The 24,997-nt window shown below is 45.5% G+C and overlaps 1 protein-coding gene across 1 annotated transcript in view; it reads left to right on the top strand.

Moving 5' to 3' along the window:
* Positions 1-6,527: 6,527 nt before the first annotated feature.
* The window catches only part of SRFBP1 (serum response factor binding protein 1), a 112,839-nt gene continuing 94,369 nt past the window's right edge, over positions 6,528-24,997 (top strand). Inside the window, exon 1 of the mRNA XM_006128882.2 lies at positions 6,528-6,673. Within this exon, the coding sequence (XP_006128944.1) occupies positions 6,644-6,673 (30 nt within the window). The 5' untranslated portion in view covers positions 6,528-6,643. The remainder of the gene's footprint in view (positions 6,674-24,997) is intronic.

Here is a 24,997-nt window from a genome sequence, read left to right as displayed (position 1 = left end):
GCCGTTGCTGAAACTGATCAGTTTCAACCGCGGCTGAATCTGAATGCCAGTTCTGACTTACATACAGATTCAACTTAAGAAACCCAGGCGTCCCCAAGTCAGCTGCTGCTGAAGCTGATCAGCGGCTGATTCCAGGAAGCCTGGGGCAGAGCAACTCTGCCTCGGACTTCCTGTAGTCAGCCGCTGGTCAGTTTCAGCAGCGGCTGACTTGGGGACACCTGGGGCAGAGCAGCTGGGGTGCTGCTGGGTTGCTCCAGTAGCGTGGCTCCTCGGCGCTACTGGAGCAACCCAGCAGCACCCCAGCTGCTCTGCCCCAGGTGTCCCCAAGTCAGCCGCTGCTGAAACTGACCAGCAGCGGCTGAATCAGGACGCCTGGGGCAGAGCAGCTAGGGTGCTGCCGGGTTGGTCCGGAGCGGCGCTGCGGGACCAACCCGGCAGCCCCCAGATGCTCTACCCCAGGGGTAGGCAAGAAAAGCCTGGTCTGCTGGGGGGGCACTAGCTGCACCCCCCGCCCCCAGCAGACCAGGGGGACAGGAGCAAAGCTGCGGAGCATGCCCTCAGCGGGACAGCCCAAGCGCGCCTGGGCTGTCCCGCTGCGGGCGTGCTCCGCGGCTTTGCTCCTGTCCCCCTGGTCTGCTGGGGGGGGGTCCAGCAAAGCCGCTGGACCCCCCCCCAGCAGACCAGGGACACCAGAGCAAAGCCGCTGCCTGGGCGGCTTTGCTCATTTGCCCGGGAGCAAAGCTGCCCAGGCGGCGGCTTTGCTCGGGTGTCCCTGGTCTGCTGGGGGGGGTCCAGTGGATTTGCTGGACCCCCCCAGCAGACCAGGGAGACTGGGAGAAGCTTTTCTCACCCCGGAGGACACGGGTGGCGACCCGCCGCCCGTGAGCTCTGGGGCGAGAAAAGCCCCATTCGTAAGTGCGGATCCAACATAAGTCGGATCCGCGTAAGTCGGGGACTGCCTGTATGTGATAATAGATCACAACAAGAATCTGTATTAAATGACTATTTCAGTCTGTCTCCTAAAATATTATTTGTTGGCTGACTTTTAAGATAGTGTATTGGTCTAACAATGGGGAATAGACAGTTTCAATACCCTCCTCTGTGGCAGGTACACAATAATTAGGCCATACAACTAAAACTGATTGGGTCTAACTACCCTAGTAATGGAGCAGCCTAGATAAGCCATCTTAGATGCACCAGACTGAGACAAACTCTCGCAGGCAACACTAGACTTCACACCTGTGGCATGAAATAAAGACACTACTGAATAATAGTAAATTGGTCCTGCCACCTACTGGGATAGGTGGAGCTTCCATAAGCCCAATTTTCCCTACGGGGAAGGAGACACATAAAGACACAAAGGAGAATTTGTTCTTGGTAGAAGAATGGTAGCTGGGTAAGCTCTGTTCCTGTACCTAACTTCCTATGTAATTTTGCTTGTGGCTCAACATAATAGGAGATGAGACTTTTTATTATATATATATGTATATAGGCTGTTTGTTGTTTTAAAACTTTGTTCCCCCTCAAACACTTAGTTCCAACAGGTGACTAAATAAAAATACTATTTTAAGAAAGCTATTGATCAGTATCATTGGTTACATATTCCTGAAGGGAGGAAACACAAGTGCTCAAAACCCAATCAGATCTGTATGGTCACAACTGGTTAATACATAGAGGGTAGCGTACCTACAACCTGGTTTGTGAACGGCCATATTGTGATATTCCACCCCAAGACGGGCAGGGTTAAGAGGTCAAAGACTTGAAATAGGTACACTCAGAGACCAAAAGGGGGACAGAGGTGAAATTAGTTCTGTAACTATGACGGCTGCTAATCTGATATTGCTGTAGAGACTAGGGGCTTGATTCTCACTTGCACACCATGTTTTGGCAGCAGACTGGGGCTTTAAAAATGGTAAGATGCAAATTGTGAATTCCACTTACCTTAAGATCTCTTTAAAATTCACATCAATGCAAAGTGGTCCTTGCGAAAATGAGACTTGAGTACCTTATTTTCATTTCTGATTTTTGCACTTCAATTTGTGAATTTGGCATTAAACTTATATAGGCCGGGCTTTTTGTTTTGGTGCTGTCCATAGTACTATAGTGCAAATTCCCTGGGGCCAACACTTGACATTTTTATTTCTAAGTGACTGGTATGCCTTTATTGCGATACAATATTAGTATTTGTCTTATTTTTCCTCTCCTCACTAAAGATGTTAAATATCAAGTAGTTTACTAATTGAGTAGTCGATAGAATTTCCAACCCGAATAGTTGATAGGCACTTCCACTTTCTTCCTTTGAAATGTACAGGATCCCCGGCTGGGGCTCTTGTACATTTCAAAGGACGAATGTGGAACTCCGCATGCAGTCCGGGGCCAGCAGGAAGTCCCACTGACTCTGGGCTGTACACGGGTGCCAGCTTTGAAATGAACAAGAGTCCCCAGTGGTGGCTCTTGTGTATTTCAAAGTGGAAGCACCCTCATGGAGCCTGGGGTCCCCTGCTGACCCTGGGCTCCATGCTGCGCTGCCGCTTTGAAATTCCATGCAGAGCCCGGGTCAGCTGGGGAATCCAGCACAGCATTTCCCCAGAACCCGGGATCAGCTGGGGACTCCCCAATTGATCCGGGCTCCACGCAAATGCTGTGGTGGTGTTTCAAAGGGGCAGCGCCACACAACTGATGGAGTAAGGATGTTAAGGACTAGTCGACTATCCGATAAGCAAATGCTTATTGGATAGTTGAGTTGACTAGTTAATTTCCCCCCCCCCCCCACCTCCTTACTGCCTCTCTCATATAGAGGCAGCAAGGGGGTGGTGGGGAATCAACTAGTCCTTGACATCCTAACTCCTCACAACAGGTTCTGGTTCTTCTCCATTACAGTTGGTTTTCATACAGATGGAAGAGAGAGATGCTAAATCACCAGTACTACATCTTACAGCATCTTGAATTCAACTTGGAGGTTTTCCATGCAAGTATTGTCTTAGCCTGGCTCTACTGAGTTTGTAAGCCATGATAAAAATCACAGCCCAGTCTGGTACATCTGCAATTCACTTATGATATGATACAACTACACAGCAACATTATTTCAAAATAATTTAGTCTGTGTATATACAGCAGGAAGTTATTTTGAAATAATGTCAAAATACTGTCAAGCTGGAGGACTTCTTACTCTTACTCCAGCAACCCTCATTGTATGAGGAGTAAGGAAAGTTGGAGGAAGAGTGCTTTATTTCAAAATAAGTGCTGTGTAGATGCTCCCAAATTCAAAATAAGCTATACAATTGATATAACGCAAAATAAGCTACGCAAGTTGAGCTAAGCCCTACTGTGTTGATGCACCTTTAGAGGGTATGTCTGGCCAGCAGCTAGCAATGAAAAAAAACAAAAAATATAAGTAAATCTAAATGTTAGATCCTGAAGTATATGTATTTCAGTTTTAGATTTGCTTCCTTATCATCAGCCTTCCAAATCAAATAATTCTTAGGGCAATAGTGCCATCCAGGGGCCAAATAATTATTGGCATGTAACCAAAATAATTGTCTAGAACTGATAATATGTTTAAACAATAATTTCTGTAGTCATTGTATTTGGAATTATTTCTTCAAGTCTACTTACATATAATCCTATATACTCTAAGCAGTGCAACAGATTGAAGTGTAGAAATCTCAAACAATAAAACTGATTTTCAGCTGTGGCAGTGAAACCTGTAATGTGCTGGAATAATATAGGAAATATATAAAGTGGCTTAAGATTGCATTTTAAAATCATATGGCAATTCATATGACAATAGATCGGAAGTAAAGGAAAAGCCATCTTTCAACTAAACCTTGATAAATAGTTTAAACCTCAATCTTGAAAATTAGGGTTGCCAACTAGCTAATCACAAACTCATACACCCTTGCCCCAGCATACCCACTCCATCCCCCCTTCTCCCACTGCTCATTCTCCCCCACCCTCACTCACTTTCACTAGGCTGAGGCAGGGGGTTGGGGTGAGGGAGGGGTACAAGCTCTGGTCTGGGACCAAGGAATGTGGGGTATCAGAAATGGGCTCCAGGCTGAGTTGAGGTGCATGAGGGGGTATGGGCTCTGGGTGGATAAAAGAGGGGGCTCTGGGCTAGAGAAGAGGGTTGGTGTGACAGAGGGGCTGAAGGCCCCATCTCGGTGGCATTTACCTTGGGTGACTCTCATTCAGTGATACAGCCAGGTTAAGGAAGGCTCCCTGCCTGCCTTGGCCCTTTGTCACTTCTAGACATGACTGGCATGTCCAGCTCATAGGCAGAGAGGCAAGGGGTCTCCACATGCTGTTCTTACCTGTAGGCATCGCTACACGTCCTGGCCAATGAGAGCTACAGAGCCAGACTGAGGGCAGAGGAGATGTGCAAAGATCACTCCCCCTCCCCCACCAGGGACCTTCTGGAAAGAGTGCAGGGCCAGGACAGGCAGGGACCCTGCCTTAGCCCTGCTGTACCACAGACTTAAAAGCAGCCTAAAAATCTCCCAGTTTGGCTTCAGTAGCCTCTGGAAGATGGAGCCCAATTCTAGGAGACTCCCAGGGAAACCAGGAGGGTTGGCAACCCCACAGTACACATGGGCTGCTTGAATAGCTTCAATGAAGTTAGTCTAGAGTGCATAACATTAAACATGTATGTAAATCTTTACAAATTTGAAGTCATAAGTGGCTTAATTACTGCACATCCCATATTTTGCTTTCCAATACAAGTAGATCTTGAATTAGGTTGTCTAGAGGAAGTTATATTTGTTTTGCAGTGTTAGCATAAACAATTGTCAAGAACCTTGCCGCTCTGCACATTATGTACTTATTATTTTTTTATTATTGCTGTTAGCCTCACAATGGCAGCAACTGCCATCAAACTGTGGATGTAATCCACCTAGTGGGAAAGACTTAATAGGATTCCCATCTGCAGCCTAGATTTCTATTAATGACTGAATTTATTGAGAACATTGTTTCACTACCTGCATATATCATCCATATCATACCTGTACATATTTATTTTGAGGCATTACTGGTTAAAAAAAAGAAAAAAAAAAGACTTAAGTATCAGCTTGCCTGTAAGTTTGTGAGTAATCTCATTGAAATACCATACACTGGGGCTACGTCTACACTGGCCCCTCTTCCGGAAGGGGCATGTAAATTTCACGAGTCGTCGTAGGGAAATCCGCGGGGGATTTAAATATCCCGCGCGGCATTTAAATAAAAATGTCCGCCGCTTTTTTCCGGCTTTTAAAAAAGCCGGAAAAGAGCGTCTAGACTGGCCCCGATCCTCCGGAAAAAGTGCCCTTTTCCGGAGGCTCTTATTCTTACTTCAAAGTAAGTAATTTACTTCAAAGTAAGAATAAGAGCCTCCGGAAAAGGGCACTTTTTCCGGAGGATCGGGGCCAGTCTAGACGCTCTTTTCCGGCTTTTTTAAAAGCCGGAAAAAAGCGGCGGACATTTTTATTTAAATGCCGCGGGGGATATTTAAATCCCCCGCGGATTTCCCTACGACGACTCGTGAAATTTACATGCCCCTTCCGGAAGAGGGGCCAGTGTAGACGTAGCCTGAAACTTTTTCTCTGCACTCCCTCATAACTTTCTCCTCTTAAGCTGAAACTTTCCATGTTTGATCTTTGCACATTTTTTAAAAATATGCATTCAGCTCATTTCATGAACGGCAAATATGTCTGTTACTAAAAACAGATTTCTTGTGTAGTTTAAATTAGCTGTATTTTCAGTTGTGCCCACTGCTACTTTGCAGTGAGGAAGTCTCTTTACATATAAATTTAAACCAAAAGTAATTCTTCCTTTATTCAAATTCCTTTCCACACGGTACCACATTTCTTTCCGATTTCGAGGTAAGTACTATCAAAAATACTGTAGCATAGCTAACAGCGGAATATTGCAAAATTCCGTATCTGGTTAAAAAAAAAAAAAAAACAACCCTCAGGCCCCGTGGAGCATGATGAAACTCAGACACAGTAGAGCAGTGGGCGGCTCTGAGATGCAATTGTCGTTTGCAATTGTTGTCATTTGTGAAAACTCGTTAGACAAGGGACCTCGGATATAAAGTGTGGCTTGTACAGAACTGCGCGCTGTGCTATCAGTAGCAGCTTGGGGCGAGGTGCTATGTGCGCGCACACACACCCCTTCCCGCCCCCAACACACACACACACACCGGTGTCTGGGTGCAGGATCTGGGTGTGCGCGCTTAGGGGCTCCTCAGCGGCTCTGCGCTGGGTCACAGGGCTCCGTTATTCAGCCAACAACGTAGAAAAAGTCCTGGCACAGCCACAAGCTGAAGTCACTGAACAACAAAAGGGAAAGTTCTCCCCCCCCCCCCCGCAGCGCTTTGCACCGCGACCATCTCGCCCCGGGCGCAGCGTCCCGAACAACTTCGCCCGGCTCAGGAGTACCTGGATCCATTGAGTCCGCCCACACCAGCGAGTAGCCGTAGCCTAGAGTGTCCCTCACCATTGAGACGCTGCCTAGAGCGTCTCCGCAACGCCCAGAGCTGCGCACGCGCGTAGTTTCGCTTGGCGCTTGTCTTGGGAACCAGCGTGCGGGTTGCGGAGCTGCGCTTTTTTACGCCGGGGCCGCGTGGGCGCAGCGGGGTCGGGGGCCGGGGGCCGGGGCGCAGGCGGCCATGGCGCAGGTGCTGAATCTCAACAATGAGGTGAGTCCGCACGCGCCCCCCGTTCCCGGGCTGCTCCCTCCCGGGGCCCAGAACCGGGGCCGGGGGCGGCTCTCGCTCGGAGGGCCCGGGCGGTCCGGGGTGGGGGCGGCGGAGTCGTTTCCTGAGCTTTTGGTTTGTTTGCTATTTCAGGGGAGCCTTGGGATCAGGCATCTTGTGTCCCCTCTGGGCCTGACCAGTGCCAGGCAGACGGGGCCCCGGTAGCTCAGCGATGAGGCCCATGGCAAGGAGGGTGGTTCTGAGTAGTGGCCCTACCAAAGTCACTGTCCATTTTGGTCAGTTTCATGAGCATAAGCTTTAAAATGGTCAATTCCACGGTTTCAGTTTTTATGCCTAAACAGTCACAGTTTTGTCACCAGAGAGGGCTGGACCCAAAAGAGGATTCTGGGTTGGGGGAGGGAGTTGCTAGGCTATTGTAGGATTTCATAGTTCATCCTGGGAACAAAAAAGGAGTACATTCTGAGGAAATAAAAAGTGAAGGAAAAAGAGTTTTGGGGGCTCCATCAAAGAGGGCAGGTCTACACTAGGGATGTTAGTGACTAGTCGACACTCTGAGAAGCAAATGTTTATGGATAGTTGAGCAGCGACTCTCCTAGTCACTTCTTTCCCCTCAACTTGTCACTTTCTCAGGTAGTGGGGGGGCCCGAGGGATGCTGCTGCTGCAGCAGCAACAACAAAACAGTCCTTTTGTGCAGGGGTCCCAACAGGGAGCTGTGTGCCCCTCCCTCCCAGCAGACAGGAGCTGCTGCCTTTGCAACCCTTGCCCATGGCCAGCCCTGGACTCTGCAAACAGGAGCTAGCCAAACAGTCCTGGTTAGCACTGATGGCTGTGCCTCTGCATTTTAAATGTAGTAAGAGCCCAGTGGCTCTTACTACATTTAAAATGCAGAGCTGTAGCATGGGTGGTTTCGGAGCTGGCAGGAATCAGGACTGTTCATTCCTGGATTTGGCTCTTGGATCTACCCATGCTGTGGCTCTGCACAACAGCGCTTATCAACTAATTGTATAGTTGATACAAAGTGTATCAACTGTATGATTAGCCAGATAATAACATTTTAACATTCTTAGTCTACACTTAAAATGCTGCAGCGGTGCAGGTGCTCTCAAGTGAGGACACTCCTATGCCCATGGGAGAGCTGTCAGAGAAATTCCACCATCTCCTTGAGAGATGGTAGCTATGCTAGGAATGTGAATGGTTAACCTTAATGGGTGATGTTTATTGGTTAACCAGTGGTGACTGGAGTAGTCTCTCATCCGCAGTGGGTAGGAGGCTGCTCCAGCGCTCCAGGATCTGCCACGTGCAGGGGGTGCTCCAGCCCTGCGGCCCAGCTGAAATATGACTGGTGGGCGGGGAAAGAACTCAACCCAGTTGCTTCTGTTGAATCGGTTAACTGGTTAAACATAACATTTAACTAGTTCATTAATTAAATGGGATTTTCAAAAGCTTCAGAGGGGTAGCTGAATTAGTCTGTAACTGGAACTTTAAAAACTATCAAAACATGTAGCTCAGGGCTACTCAACTCATGGCCCGTGGGCTGCCCGTTTGCGGTCCGCAGTGAAGTTTGGGTTTACGCAGAGCTCAATATGCGGCCTATGGATGGGACCCTTTTTACATGGCCTCCACTGGGAACATGCTCCACAATGATGAGTCAATATAATGATCTTCTGTTAATATGCATTTTAGCAGTCAAATTCCTGGATTGTCATTGCTTATTAAAAGTGCTGTCATATAGGTGGAAATCAGGTAAATATGGCATTTTATTAAAATCAGCAGGACTGACTTAAATGGGGTCTGCGTGCTGTGTAGTTTTGCCCTAATCTTTGTGCTGATGTGTGTCAGTGCAAAATAATATATTTGCATATATATTTGCATGTACATGCAACCACACTTAAGTTGCAGCCCTAGACATATGCTGTGAGTATTACTGTTATCTCTCAGGGCTTCCAAAGTTGAGTAGCCTTGATGTAGATGGTGGCATGAGTTTTCATGGGTACATCCACTTCTTCTGATGAATGGAGTTATTAAAGGTCTAGTTCCAAAATAAAGTATTAAGGTGCTGCTAGACTATTTGTTGTTTTTTAAGTTTTTTGAATGGGACTTAACATCCCTTATGCCCACAGGAGAAAACCTTCCATTGACATACCACTAGCTACGTTAAGGGTTAGTTCAAAATTAGTGACATTCTGGGGTGTGGATTTTTCACAACCCTGAGTGGCATATACTAATCTAAGATTATAAAGTAGATCTGACCTGAGAGCACAAAGAGGATGGTGTCTTTTGTATCCATGAGTGTTGGACCCTGGTGTGGAAGGTGCTGGTTACAGTAAGAAGTTGCTGTAGGTGAGAAACTTAACACTGACTACAAACCTAACAGACTAAACGTTTTTTAGTCTCTCAGAAGCATTGTATACATTTGCCTTGTTTGTAATAATCTGTTTTCACTATTTTTACTCAGTAAATCTGTATTTTATTAATAAATGTCTTTGTTTTATCTTGACTAGATCTCAGTACTTTGCTTAATGTGTGATGTCTTTGTTGACTCAACTAAACTGGTGTGTACCCTATTTCTTTGGAGATAGTGGTCTTGATAATTATTGTGTGTCCAGTGATGGACTGGGTATCACAGGAGAATGCTCTTCCTGGGGTTCAGAAACTGAGTTATAAATCTTGCCTGGAAAAGCAAAGTAAGGGCTGTCGGTGACCTGAGAAATTTGTGAATTGTGGCTGATAGTCTAGGTTGGAGTAAGAGGATGCTGTCACCCAGTTAGCACCAGCATGTTTTTCTTACTAAGACAGAAGGCTTGCAAGATCACCCACAATTCTTGATCTTGCTATGAGGTAATAAGGACGAACAGTCTGGGTTCTGCAGCTTGGTGGCAGTTGTATAAAACATTGATGAACAGCTATCATCCAGTAATCTCATGTGTTACCTGCATACTATGTTTGAAAGGACTTTTTTCAGGAATCTGTAAAAGTCAAATGGTAAATGGATGCTGAACTTCTTAAAATGAAATGTGGTCTGTTCTATTTTTTTAAAGAAATTAATCTTATAGGCAAAGAGCACAGCTTTATTATTGTCCATTTCAGTATGTGCATTGTTTCAGTCACTTTAGCAGAAAATCTAAACTGAATTCTAGTCAAGCAAGTATCCTTAAAGACTATTGATGCTCACTAAAATTTAAAATTAACTATATTCAGCTCCTCTGATGGAGAGTGGAAAAGGGGGCAGTTGCCCCAGGGCATGGTGATTCAAAAGGGATCAAGGCTTCCAGCACAGCTATTGCAGCAGTAGAGGTGGCCGGAACCCTGGGCCCTTTAAATCACCACTAGAGTGCCAAGAGGCTCTGAGGGCTGCCAGGGGGAGGGAGGATCGGGGACACAGTATGGTACACTCCAGGCGGCAGTGAGGGCTGGCTGCCCTCAGTCCTGCTCCTTCCTGGAGTGCAGAGCTAGCTTCCCCTCCCCCTGCGTTGCCCAAGAGCCTGCCAAATGTGTCCTCACCTCTTCCTTCTGCCCCTCTAGCTATATAGATAAAATCTATTTTCTGGGAGACAAAACTGAAAAATTATATGGGCAGTTGCAGTAGACTAGATGATACACTCTCTTATGTTCAAGGGACAGTAGAAATAGACAGAATTGGACTAGTTTGTTTTCATTGCCTGAACATCCAGTGTTTGCCTGTCCTCTTTTAAGATCTAAACCAATTACAGATCTACAAATTGAAATACTGCAGATGAGATGTTTAACTTTTTGCTCTAGAAATTTACACTTTCTATGGCTGTAAAGAGGAACATTAAATGTCATATTTAGGTAAGTCAATGGTAAGCAGCCTGCAGCCCATTGGGATCTTATGTGTGGCTCACAAGATATGTTGTTTATCATTGCCGACACACAGTGTTGCCACGTTTCCCTGATTTTCATCCACATAGCTTTTTACCTGTTGGTATCACAAAAATGACACGCACTTAAAGCAAAGGCATGTATAGTAGGGATGTGAGTGGCTTACTGATTAAGGTTAACCAGTGGGTGCTGGGACAGCTCCCTGCCTACTGGTGTGCAGGGGAATGGTCCATCCCCATGGGAAGTCTATTGCGGACAGGGGCTTCTCTGGTGTACCAGCCTGCGCAACCTCTGATGGCAGCAGGCTTGGGCACACCACAGGCAGGGCCTCCTCTGGCGGGGCTGGGGCAGTCCTTGCCTTTGGTGGTGGTGGGGGGGTGCTTCTTCAGCTCAGCTGTGGGTATAGCAGGCCCCCCCCTTTACATTGCTTAACCAGTTGAACTAATATGTTTAACTGATTAACCAATTAAATGGTCTTTTACATCCATAACTTGGAGTGAGGTGAATTGCTGATTGCACACAACACTGTGAGAGTTATGTGCTTCCTCTGCATCTAATCAAAGTGCTGTTCAATCAGCAAATCCCAAAAGTTCTAGGTACGCAAGCAAAATTACTCTATTCCAAGACACTGTCGTAACCAAGACGATCTTGCACCCACTCATTTACCTATGTTGCCCCTCAGTTATTTAACTAGCAATTTATAATTGTTGACATAGTTCCATGGATTTTTGGGAATAGTAAGAGAAAATGTCACCTAGCTTTTTTATTTCCCCCTCCCCCCCATGCTCTAGTTATGGAAATGATCTGAGTACTAATGCTAGCCAGTGTTTTAAATATTCTTTTTGCAAGCAGAAAAGTTTCCTAACTTCTTTTCTCCAATGGCTTTTTTATTTTGGAAACCCAGTCCTATATTGTGAACATCCAATTTGTATTATAACAAAGTTTTTACAAATCCTATGCTTGTAGAGTTTATGGTAATGTTTAAAAGTGGAACATGTTCTTTTATTTATCTTTTTACAGTGCAAATATTTTAAATAAAAAATACGAAGTGAGCACAATACACTTTGTATTCTGAGTTGTAATTGAATTTTTTTCTTCATGCATTGCCTGATGTTATTGATTAACAGTGCAATGAAAACATGTTGCCAACTCTAGCTATAGTCTTCATTATCTACACTAGGATTATGTTTACACTTGCACTTGATGAGCAAAAGTTTTGTTATTCATGAGTGCTTAACACCGTCCTTTGCTCTATCATGAGTGACAAAATTTTGTTGTGGCAAGTGCAAAAGTGAGTTATTTGTCAGCAAAAGCACACTTCTGTTGACAAAACAAAAGCCAATTGTAGGGGAAATACTTTAGCTGCAAAAGTGCCAACAAACAGCAGTCATGCAAGCTAAGTTTTAGCGACAGGGTGGTGTCGACATTGTCTTTTCACTAAAAGCTGCATAGTGTAGACATATTCGTGGATCAATAACTCCCAAGTTATCCTAGCTAAAAGTAAGAGCAGTCACACTGCACAACACTTGAGCACTGCCCTGATGGACAAGCTAGTTCACGTTCAAAGCACTGTACCCTATATTCAAGTTCAAAGGATCACTTAATTTGACCTAGTGATTTTCTTTATGTACATGGGAATCTGGTTAGAAGCATGTACCGGCTCTCGCCAGCCCCATGCCTCCCCCCCCCCAGTACTGCCGCCTCTCAGAAGAAGCAGCACGGTGAGGGGGAACAGGTGGGGGACGCTGGTGGCTCTGTGAGCACCAGCTCCTCCGAGCATCAGCTGGCAGGGGCAGGCGGCTCCATGCGAGCTGGCATGGGGAACTTAAAAGCCAGATCTCCACACTCCAGGTGCCATCTCCCATATTTCCTTCCATCCCCGCCCCGCTGCCTCCGATGCAGAGGCAGCAAAGAGGGGTACATGTAACCATTAGGATTATCGGCTTAGTTAATCATGTAAACGAGTACACATTAACATCCCTATTCATGCCAATATTTTATGAGTTTTTAAAGATATAATTCAACAAATATTTAACTTCTTTGTTTCCTACATATGAAAGGAAAGCCATGCTTTGAGAGAATGGAGTTATCCTTCCATGTGGGTATGACTTGTGGCAGATAATTTGTTCAGCAATCTTTTAGTATACTTTGAAGTATACTATGGAATTAGAGTTTCAAAACTAGCTTGGAAACTAATTCATATTTAAAAGTTGCCGTCTTCTGTATAATTCATACAGCTATGTTCATAAATTTGAATGTTCACTTGCAGTCGGTCAGCAGAAAATTGTCCCTGAATCAAAAAGGCATTTAAGAATGAGTTTAATGTTAAAAACACTAATAAGCATCTTTCCTGAATAAGTGGTTAGTGGGCAGAAATAACAGCAAGACCATATCTTAATTCATCAATGTGCTTAGCTCTCCAACAAAGGTACTGCTTTCTTTTTAAATCCCATTTCTGTATTCTGATGATTACCCTAATGGGCTGCTTAAACCCCATTGTTATCTGTGCAAGCTATAATATACAATGTGCATTTGAATAGGTTCAGTTATTGAATTTTTATTGTCATGTACCACAGTGGAGTAAAGGGGAAGGGAAGAAGGTAGAAAATTGGAGCAAAGTGGAAAGATGAGAGAAGCGGCTTTTGAGAAGTAAAAATAGCAATAATAAGGTTTTGTTTATGCAACTCTCCCAGTGCTCTATGTCAGTGTTTCCCAATTTTATTTGGTCGAGGAACCCTTTTCAGCTTTTCAGAATTTCAAGGAACCCCTAGGTTTGTCAAGCAAAAAAAAAAAAAGAAAAGGGGGGGGGGGGCAGAGGGACCCACCAAATGCATGAAAATCACATTCCTTCCCCAAGACCCCCACCCCGCTTCCTTGAGGCCTCATCTGCTCTATTCCCCTCCTCTCCATCACTTGCCATCCCCAGTCCTTATACACTCTCACTAGGTTGAGACAGGAGGTCTGGAGTGGGAATGAGGGATTTGGGTGTGGGAAGGGGTGAGAAGTACAAGCTCTGGGAGGGAATTTGGATGCAGGAGAAGGGGATGTTGGCTTCGGGAGGGGGCTCCACGCTCGGGAGTGTTGGGCTCAGGTGGAAGGTTGAGGTGCTGAGCAAGCCATGGGCTTGTGGATGTGAGGGTGCTGGAGTTTGGGCTGGGTATGTGAGGGACTCAGGGCAAGAAGGTTGTGAGTATGACAGGTTCAGGGCACAGATTTGTGATGTGTGGATGGTGCAGGAGTGTTGTGGCAGAAGACTGAGGACATGGGGATGTAGGAGTTTGGGGATGTAAGAGGCTCAGGACAGGGGGGTCCAGTCCAGTGTATGATAGGCTCAGATTTGGGGTCAGGTTGTGCAGGAATGTTATGATGCTGCAGTGAGATGGGGGTTTGGCCCCAATTGGGGGCTTGTTGGCCAGGCTTCATTTTTAGGGTTTTTGACATATTTTGACATAAAATATTATGTCAAACTCAAAAAGTGGCGAGGAACCTGTTTTGAGTCAAGGGTCATTGACCCACAGAGAAGTCTGTTGGGGCCACACAAATGAGATGCAAAAAAACCCCAACAACCCTCCAAAGACCCCCAAGCCTCACTAATGTGGTCCCAAATGTGCTGGTGGAAGTAGGGGACAGAGTGCTAGTGGGTGCTGGGGCTCCGGAGAGGGTGCTGCTGGGTGGAAGGATGCTGGATCAGGTGATGAGGTGCTGGGGCAAGGTGGCGGAGTACTGGGGTCAGGGACATGGTCCTGCTGGACACTAGGGTGACTGGCAGGGTGCTGGGACAAGGAACAGGGCGCTGCTGGGTGCTAGCGTGGATGGCAGGGTGCTGGGGCCGGGCCTGGGGTGAGAGGAAGGCTGCTTGGGCCAGGGACAGGGTGGTGCTAGGTGCTAGGGTGGATGGCAGGGCTGCCAAGGAACGGGATAGGGATGGGGTGCAGGATCTGAGAGGGAGATGGGGGCAAGGTCTGGGTGGTAGGTAGGGTGCAGAAGCAGGCTGGATGTAGGGTGTCTGGCCAGGGGGAGGGAGCAGGAGCAGATTGGGGGTAGGGTGTCTGGCTACGAGGGAGGGTGCAAGGAGTGGACTTGGGTGCGAGTTGGACCTCCCTGATCTGGCACCCTCTGGACCTGACTGGTCCCAGATGAGGGATTTTTGGACCAGGAGAGGTCATTTCAGGGCTCCTGATTCCTGCTTGCCCCCCCCCCCCCCCCCCCCCGCTTCCTCGCCACTAGGCTTCTTTGCACCTCTATCCCCTGCAACCCAGCAGAGCTGCCCACCCCTGCTGGTTCCCTGCACCTCCCCCAAAACCATCCCCCACAATCCAAGGGGGCACAGCACCAGTTCCCTGCAGCCCTCAGAGCCCAGCTGAGCTGCCCATCTGTTCCATATGCCCTCCCCCATCCACCTCAGCCCTTCTGAGCCCTGCACTGGTTCCCTGCATGCCTCCCCCACAGAACTGCTGAGCCATGTTTTCCTACACCTCCCCCAAGCCCTGCAAAACTGCTGAGCCAAGTGCTGATTCCCTGCCCCTCCCTCCCCTTGAGTCTAGCCCGGGTTCCCAGAACCTCCCTCCTCCTGCAGCCAAACTGAGCTCTGAGCTCCACACACACACCCCCTCCCCGCAGTCCAGCCCAGCTCCCCAAATCTCCCCACTCTGCATCCCAGATTAGCTCAATTTCCCTGCACCTTCCCCCAAACCATGCAGACATGCTGAGCCAGTGCTGATTCCCTGCCCCTGCCTGCCTCCCTCCAGCCCCTTGGCTGTGTCTACACTGGCGCGATCTTGCACCAAAGCGGCCGCTCTTGTGCAAAAACCTGCTTCCTGTCTACACTGGCCGTGTGTTCTTGCGCAAGTACACTGACGTTCTCATTTATGAAATCAGTGTTTCTTGCGCAAGAACTATGATGCTCCTGCTCAGGAATAAGCCCTTTTGTGCAACTGTTCTTGCACAAGAAAGCCCTATGGCTAAAATGGCCATCGGCACTTTCTCGGGCAAGAGAGCATCCACATTGCCATAGATGCTCTTGTGCAAAAGCACAGCTCGCACATGGCAGCGTGGATGTGTTCTTGCACAAGAAACCGCCAGTGTAGACATAGCCTAAGAGTTTCCTCGCATGAGCAAAATGAATTTTGTGTTGTGCACTAGTACTGAGTTCATGTGGTTTGTTTGGATGTGCCACTGTGGCATCCAAGCCGGCTCTCTCTCTTTCAGAGGGGGCAGGGGAGTGCCAGCTCCTTGCGGAACCCCTAGTTTTGCTTCGCAGAACCCCAGGGTTCACCGGAGCACCAATTGGGAAACACTGCTCTATATAAATCACCTCCACAAAGGGAGTAGCAAACAGCGCTGGGAGCTCATTTATACTGGTACTTTACAGCACTATAATATGCTGTGCTTGGGGAGGAGGGTAGGTGTTTTTTCACACTCCTGAGCCAGAAAGTTGTAGCTCAGGCTAGGTCTACATTGCCACTTTACTAAGATGCTTTTTTCATCTGTAGCACAAAGATGTGCATGTTACCCACTCATGCTGTTTTTTCCCTGAGAGAAAAGAAGTGATAAGAATACATACAAAAATAATTTAAGGGGAGAAAGGGAAATCTTTCATCTTATACATTCTTACATCCACAGCTGACAAATATGCTTCCAGTATTTACATTCAGTAGGCCACAATTCTCTCTTCCCCCTCTAGGGATGTAAGCAACTAATCAGCTAGTTGACTATCCAATAAGCAATAGCTTATTGGATAGTTGACACACTAGTCAACTAGTCGCTTTCCCCTTTGCTACCACTATCACAGAGGCAGTAAGAGAGGGAAAGAAGAGGAGGTGCTAGGGGGAGCCGGCTTAAAAGCTGGTTCCCCCAGCTTCATGGGAAGGGGCAGGGGTGCAGTGGTAACATTCGAACTTTGAAATGTACAAGAGTTCCAACTAGGGCTCTTGTACATTTCAAAGCTGGAATGGCATGTGGAGTCAGAGGCTGTGGGGAGTCCCACACTGGCCCTGGGCTCCATGCAGCATTTCAATCTTTGAAATGCACAGTACATTTCAAAGGCGGAACACGCTAGCCCTTATCAACTAATCAAATAATCAATGGAAATCCCATCAACTATTCGATTAGCTAATTAATCAAAATTTAACATCACTATCCCCCTCCCCATATTTCCCTTATGTATAGTATTAAAGTGATTATATTTTATATTGAAATAATACCTTATGCTTATCTACTTATGAATTGATGACTATGAAGTTACATGAAAACGGGATTTTTTTGTATGAACGTATTTCTAGGAATAAAGAATGAAGGAAAAAAGATTATAAAATGTGCAGTACACCGGAAGCATTTCTATTTATAAAAATCTTCTACAGTTTTAATATATAGTCTACAATAGTGGTTTTCAGACTTTTTTTTCCCTTGTGATATTATTGGGAAAAATCATTTATGCTTGTGACCCAATAATTATTTCTTTTTAGAGTCCCCTACTGCCAAGCACATTGGAGGCAGCTGGGGAACTCCCCCCCAACCTGGCAGAGCTCTGACCCAGTGTCCCATGTAGTGCAACCCGATACTGGGTTATGACCCTAAGTTGGGAATCACTCATCTACAATAGTATGCTGTTAGAAAATGTGAATAGGTGAGTAAAGTAAATACTGCTGAATGTAAATTTTGCTAGGTGGCAGCATATAATCAGCAACTACTCCTGTCAATGACCACTTTACAGAGATGTATGTCATATATACATTTAATACGAAAAAGCTGGGGATTTCAGCTGTGATGTAGAGGAGTACAAGAGTGAAAGAGATTACTGTTCAAAAATATACAATTAAGATTTGAATTTATTCATCATAACTAAAGTTTTTAGGCAGCATTCTGCTATCTCAGAACTGAACAGCAGCAGAAACTCAAAGCACAGTATTTGGCCCTTTTCTTTTAAAATCGGTTTTCTAGGTTTTGGAAATTTGATGAATGCATGGTCAAACAACTGAGGTAGCAAAAAGACAAAAATCAAAACAAATACATGAATCAATAAATCATTCACTTATGTACATGTTGAAGTGCAGTTGTAACAAGGTGTCATTTTATAATTTGAATTAAATTCCCACAGAACTGGCAGTGGTGATCCATCACTAAGTAAGGCTTTGTGAAACTGATACTGTGGTTTGGGGAAAACAAAAGAAAATACAGTAAACTTACAATAATCCGGCACCTTTAGGACCCATGGGGTGCTGGATTATCAGATATGCTGGACTATCGGAAGGTGGGGCTATGAGGGATCTGGGGTGGGGTGGGGGAATGCTACCCCAAACCCCTCATAGCCCCCCTTTCGATAGTCCGGCTTTGCCCCAGACGTCCCTGATTCAGCCGCTGCTGGTCAGCTTCAGCAGCGGCTGAATCAGGGACGCCTGCAGCAGAGCAGCTGGAGTGCTGCCGGGTTGGTCCGGTAGCGCCGACCCTTGGCGTGGCAAGACCAACCTGGCAGCACCCCCGCTGCTCTTAGGGACACCTGGGGCAGAGCATCTGGGGGGCAACTGGGTTGGTCCCACAGTGCCGAGGAGCGGTGCTACTGGACCAACCCGGCAGCACCCCAGCTGCTCTACCCCAGGTGTCCCCAAGTCAGCTGCTGCTGCTGATACTGATCAGCGGCTGACTCCAGGAAGCCCAAGGCAGAGCTGCTCTGCCCCGGGCTTCCTGGAGTCAGCCGCTGGTCAGTTTCAGCAGCCGCTGACTTGGGGACAGCTGGGGTGCTGCCGGGTTGGTCTCGCAGCTCCGAGGGGCAGCGCTAGGGACCTACCCGGCAGCACCCCAGCTGCTCTGCCCCCAGCTTCCCCGATTCAGCCGCTGGTCAGTTTAGCAGCGGCTGAATTGGGGAAGCTGGTGGCAGAGCAGCTCCAATGGTCCGGCTGCCGGGAGCACTTCCGGGTTCCTGATGGTGCCGGACCATCAGATGCCGGACCATCGGAGTTTTACTGTAATCAATTTTGTATACATGAGCATTCATCATGATGCCCATTTTATTATTCATGGGGAGGCTGCTATGTATGTTGTGCTTTGTAGCATGAATTAGTATTATTTTTTAGTAATTGGCCAGATAGTCGTCGTCAGAAAATTTCCACAACTAAGATGAGAGAAGTAAATAGAAAATCAGTTGCAGAATTCTTCCCCCCCCCCCCCCCCTTCTTTTGCTCTAGAAGTGTTGTTTCTCAACTTGTAAATTGAATGGCCAAGCACATTCCTTCATGGTATGTTTCTCTGGAGATACTGGCTTCTGTATAATGAGAAAAACATGTATGATCAGCCTCATTAAAGAAGAGGGTAGAATCTTAAGGAAGAATGGGGAAAATATGAGAGGGACATATGAGCCAATCGAAGCTTGAGCTATTTGACTTGCATAGTCCAAAGCTATGTAGATTCGTTTCTAAAATGTTTTAAATTATTAAATACAAAAAAGTTGTTTATTTACCTGTTAGACTTTATATTTTGCTGTTTGTAATTATTTTACTTGACTATGCAGTTAACACTATTGATGCCAATCCAATGGATCCCAGTACAAACTGAACAAATGGGAACCACTTGTTGACACTGATCTGCATAGTGTTTTCTCTTCATCTTCAAAATGGTTAAGTGTTAGTCTTCAAGCAGTGACATGTGAATTAGGATTTGGGGGGGGGGTTGGGTAACTAGGGATATATCTATACTCTGTGCAATTGCTCTGTCTACAACTGCTGATTCTTTTAAGTAAATTCATTTGTGATGAGATCCATACTGGAAGATACAAGACATCATAGGGAATTGACTCTGACCTGAAATTACCTGATCTCAAGTGGTTACGAGATTAGAATTGGCGGGTAATGAGGAGATCTGGTACTAATAAGTACTATTGTACTTAGTTTCATCATCCAGGGAAAGGAATAGATACTTAACGGGACGGACAAAATCCAATTAGCCTGCAGCTGTATTGCTGAATTTAAAAAATATTGTTTTAATTTGTTTTCTCACCAATAATACTTTTTAATGTAATAAAGGTGTGTTGATGTTGCCAACATGTTGGATTTAGGCTGTAAATTTACGGTAGGATGAGCGGTTCTTTGGTAGATAATATTTTGAACTTCTGACGTTTGAGAGCCACTAGATAAAGCATTTGGGAAGGAGAATTATTTCAGATAAGTTATTGCTAGGGATATGAACAGGTAACTGGGCTGGGAGACAAGAACAGAAGCTACTCCTCCTCTTCTTCCTCCTTCCCCACCCCCCACACACTCGGGAGGAAGTCAGCAATGGCAGGCTGAAGAAGGGGGGGCAGGAGCAGAAATATACTCCCTCCCCCGCCACCACACACACGCACATGCTGAACTGCTAGCTTACCCGTAGGGGGGGCAGGAGCAGAACTTACCCTTCCCCAGATGGGAGGCTCCCCCTCCCTATGCCAGAGGATGGCAATGGTATGCTATTGGGGGGCAGGAACAGAATCCTGCTTAATAGGTTACACTTAAGGTTTAACTGGTTAACCAGGATTTTACATCCCTAGTTATTGCCACTGAAGAATCTGTTTCTTAACTCTTTTTCCTGTTCACACCGTTACGGGAAGAGTATTGAGAGGGATAGAGCAAAAACTAACTTTAGCAGTTTGGGCTTGCATTCCTTCCATCTTCCAGGTCCAAAATAAAAATGTTGTCGAGCAGCAGATATTGGTTGGGACTAGGGATGTGAAGGACTAGTCGACTATTCGATAAGCAAATGCTAATTGGATAGTCGACTAGTTGTTCCACCCTCCTTTGCTGCCTCTTCCAGAAAGAGGTAGCAACTGGAGTGGGGGGGAGGGAGAAGGGAGTACTTCAAAGCGGCAGCATTACTTGGAGCCTGGGGCCATTGGGGGAGTCCCCAGCTGATCCTGGGCTCCATGTGGTGCTGCTGCTTTGAAATGCCTTAAGGAGCCTGACGCCAGACTGCCAGTGCTGTTTCAAAGCGGTAGTGCCACATTGAGCCAGGGGTCAGTGGGGAGCCCCCAGCTGATCTCAGGCTCCAAGCAGAGGTTTCACCTTTAAAGTATATTAACAGCCCTAGGACTGTTTCTACGCTTCAAAGGTGGAGGCGCCCTATCAACTATTTGAAAAGTCAATTACTCGCAATTTAACATACCTAGTTGAGGCCATTTAAAATTTCCCTTTTAAAATGGTTTGGTTCCTTTGAGGCCATAGATCAAGTGTTGCTGTACAGAATCTTATGTGTATTTAAAAATAAATTAATTGGTTAAAATATAGCACCAAGTTGCTATTGCCACTTATGTAATTTTATATGCAGCTTGTGGTTTTCCTATATTACATTTCTTTAATCACATTGCTAAGGAATTTTTATCAATTAATGGAAAAACATGAACATTAGCCTTTTTCAAAGTAACCCTGTCTCTATATAGAAGGCTGAGTAAGACATGAGAAATCATTAAAGGAAATTTACTGGCAGTTTCAAATTCCATCTCTTTACCAAATGTATTTTTCATGCATCTGCCAACTTGTGCTGATACATATAAAGGACTCGCTAACTAAAACTTCATATATAATTTTGCTTTCAAGGCATGTGTTAGAAATGTGTAAGATGTTAAGAAGAAAAAAATACATATTCTTTAACCTCTGAAATGCTTGGCAACCATTTACCTCGCTCTATTGAAATAACAAAGCTTTTTGTTTTGTCTGTGTTCCTTTTAGATCCTCCACACAACAGTTCTGGAAGGAAAAAGTTGATGGTTTGGTCTTACGTACTGCTTAAAATGATTCGAATGTTAAATTATTGACATTCTTGTACAAACCATGTAGATGTCCTAAGGAAAAGGTTTCTTTAAAGCTTATGAAATTTTCCAAATTTATACCATGTGAGAGAGAATTCAGAGGAACAGTACTTTTTCTAGGAACTCTTCCAGCAGCTGTTTTTAAAGTTCCTAGAGATGCCACATCATCAGTTACATTGTATTAACGGCAAACCGTGATCAGCAGATCATACAGATTTTCTTTTTGCGGATTGCAAAAGCAATTAAACGCATAAAGCAATCCAGTCTTTGCTGCCAACTAAATTATACACAAACAATATCTAACTACTGTACTTGAGGTCAAAACTGAAAGTTTTGCTTAGCTTTCAGTAGTTTATATAAAAGTGTGTGTGGTAGGCCACGTAGGCTAGTTAGGTGCTCCCATAAAATAAAACATCTGTGGTTCCTTGGTATGGCAGTGTATAATAATGAAAAAAACATGCATGTGCAGTCATGAGAAACTGCTGTAGTTTTTATTTTTAGCAGCAGTACATAGAATATGGCATATAATGTAATTTACCAGTACTAATTTACTAGCATATACGCATGCATAAAGGATAAATGCTTTGAAAGGGGGGAGGAAAAAGCAACATACTTAAAGTAATGGCTTGCTGCTATAGGCATAATGTAGACTTCCCTCTGTGTTCAGCTTTTGAATTGTTAATCTGCGTTACAGGCTTAACATTCACAAATTCATGAAGAAAAATGAAGGGGGGTTGTGGGAAGAAGGAGGGGTTAAGCTACAGAGTTTCTTTCCTAATTAGAATGGAAATTCTTCTCGGGTCTTTTTTCTGTAAAACTAAGAGTGAGAAATAGGTTATGACTGCCTCTTAATTGGTACAGTGTTGATGAATTTCCACTGAATTTGGCTCTGGTTATGGAGTAGGAGCTTTCACATTCTGATTTCTCCTAATACAGAAGTTGCCAGATAATCCTCATAAGTTCACTGAAACTTGTGTTGACTTCAGTGAGCTTTGCTTTTTGCCCTAGTCTAGGATCAAAGAAATATCGAGTAAATTGAGTCTTTTTTAGACTAAACTGCAACATCTGCTATAATTGGGGAAAATACTCCAATGTGTCTGCTTATGTTGATAGTATTAAAACAGCACTGTTCACTTCAATACAGTTTGTGTATTTAAACTCACACTTAAACTAGATAAATTTTGCATAGCTTTGAAATGCAAGATTTCTGCTCCCATTTATATACTTTTTTCTGTAAATGTCTGCCGCCTTAAGGAGTCATGGTTTTCCATTTTATAGTTCTAATATTTAATTAAAAGGCTAATATCATATCTGGCATAGGATTTGAATAATCATTCTTAGAGTATTTCCATTGAAATCACTGGACAATTTGACCCTAAAATCTCCTAGTTACCACAATGTAAACCAGGATTATCTAAGCAGTGTGCTTCACTAACTTAATTTGCTGTCTGAGATACAGAACTCTGTTTTCATTCATTCAGTTGGGTATTGGAAGCTGACATACCACATGTTTTTTTTAAAAGAAGCCTTGCACCAAAAACAAAAAAATCCTTCCTCTAATGCCAATGAGACATTTAACATGAGTCCGCACTAAACAATCTCATGGAATAGTTATCAAATTTGAAATACCATTGTTCTCAGATGGTCACCAATAAGAGAAATATATATTTGAAAATACATTTGAAACTTCTGTGATTTATCAATTTATTATTTTTGAAGAGTAGCCTATACTAGAGCTTCTCTTGGTATTTGGGGAAGCCATTTTCAGGCAACATTCATGTCTCCTTTTTCAGCATCACTTTTATGACGGTATCCAGTGTCCTACTTTGTGAGAGCTTAGAACAGTGGTCCTGAAAATGTTTACCTCTTCCCATCTCCCATGAGCCAGGAGCGGAGATGTGACTTTGGCAGTGGGATACAGGCAGGAGTAAGGGGGAAGAGGCTGGTGATACAGCCAGCATTCCCTCTAAGCTTTGCAGTAGCACAGCTTCAGGCTTTTTGCATAGAGCTGACTGACTAGGCAGGGATAATTAATTGCCTGTGAGGCTGTGATGCTGCTAGTGGTACAGGCTCTGGGGTGGAGCTGAGGATGAGGGATTTGTGGTGCAGGAGGGGGTTTCAGGTTTGGGAAGGGACTTCAGGCTCGGTGTGTGGGATTTGGAGTGAAAGAGGGTGCTCCAGGTTGGGGAGGTTCAAGGTGGGACATGAGGTTGGGGCTTGGGTTTACCTGGGGAGCTCTCTGCTGGGATTGGCAAAGAGAGGCCCCTTTCACCTGGTAGCAGCAGCTCAGCACTTGGGCCTGCGGGGAGGGGTTCCCCTCTGTTGACAGTGGCAGGAGGCTTGGCCAGAGAAATCTTTCCTTGCTGCAGCCCTGAACCTCTGTGCAGGGCTGAATAGCACCTGCATGGCTATAGGGCCATGCAGCTTAGGGCAAAATTAGGTCACAAATAGGGGCAGGCCTGGCAGCAAGGGCAGTGGCAATGTTCCCTCTAATCTTTTCCATCCATGTGCAGAATGAATTTGTATGTGCACTGAGGCATGTGTGGGGAAAAAAACGTAGCTGTGGGTGCTCTGCTAATCAGCTGGGTGGTTTTAGAATATCTGAGTGGCTGTACAAACACATAGCTTACAAGGAATACTGGGCAGTGAGTGTAGGGTGCAGAACTGGTAACTAGGGCAGTGGTTGATGCTCCTTCTTTTTTCCCTGTGGGAGCTGTCCAGTGCCTAACCCCCTTTTCCCTCCAAATATTCATCCTACCTCCCTTAAGGCCCCACAGTTTTGGGACCTCTGGTTTAGGAGAACATTGCTCAGAGACTTGACACATATTTTAGCATGGGGAGATGATTGATTAGAGTAATTCATTGAGAGAGTGCAATGAGAGTAGTTCTGGATGAATACCAGGTCAAGAGAAAAAGATCAAACGAGACCCATCATGTGTGCAGCATAAGAGAGACTGAAAAAGAGGTTGAAGTGATGAGTCTGGAAAGGAGCATGAGAGAAGAATCCAGATTAGTGATGGAAAACAGGACTGAAAAAGTCTGCTGAGAAGAGGCTGGGACTGGAGCTGAACCCGGCAGTGCAGCTGGGCCGGGGGAGAGTCCAGCCGGGTAAGCAGAGACTGCCTTGTGGCAGAGCCAACAGGAGAGCTCGGCCAGGGGTGCAGAGCCAGCCTGGTGGCCAGGTTGGCAAAGTAATCGGGTAGGGGCATGGAGCCTGGAAGGGAGCCCTGCTTCATCTGCTGATGGACCTTGGGAGAGCCCGGAGTCCATCAGCAGAGGGGCCAAAATCGACTTCCCATGATACGGCAAAATCCCTCGTTTGGGATCGATTAAGTCCCAAGGGTGTTATATGAGGGAGGTCCAATCTGTACTGCTTTATGAGGAAGGAAAGGGGTAACTGAAGTCAGGTGGAATGAGAAAGTGGAAGGTCAGTACTATTGCCAGAGTTTTTAAGGAGAACAACTCTGAAAACAGTATTTGGCAATGGCCTGGAGCCTGTATCATAAAATGAAAGTTTTAGTGGGAGAGGAGGGGAATGAAGGTAGAGTCAGTATTTGTTCAAATATCTCTAACGCTAAAGATGGAAGTGAGAGGGTAATGAGGTAAAAAGGTGTGTAGAAGAGAAAGAATTGGAGAAAACTAAAATAATAGAGGGGGAAGATGGGAGAGTAGGTGGTGTGTTGGTGATGGGGAA

This window comes from Pelodiscus sinensis, chromosome 6, assembly GCF_049634645.1.
Source record: "Pelodiscus sinensis isolate JC-2024 chromosome 6, ASM4963464v1, whole genome shotgun sequence".
Classification (NCBI taxonomy): Eukaryota; Metazoa; Chordata; order Testudines; family Trionychidae; genus Pelodiscus; species Pelodiscus sinensis.
The sequence above is the reverse complement of the archived record's forward strand: the minus strand, read 5'-3'. Positions and strand labels throughout refer to the sequence as shown.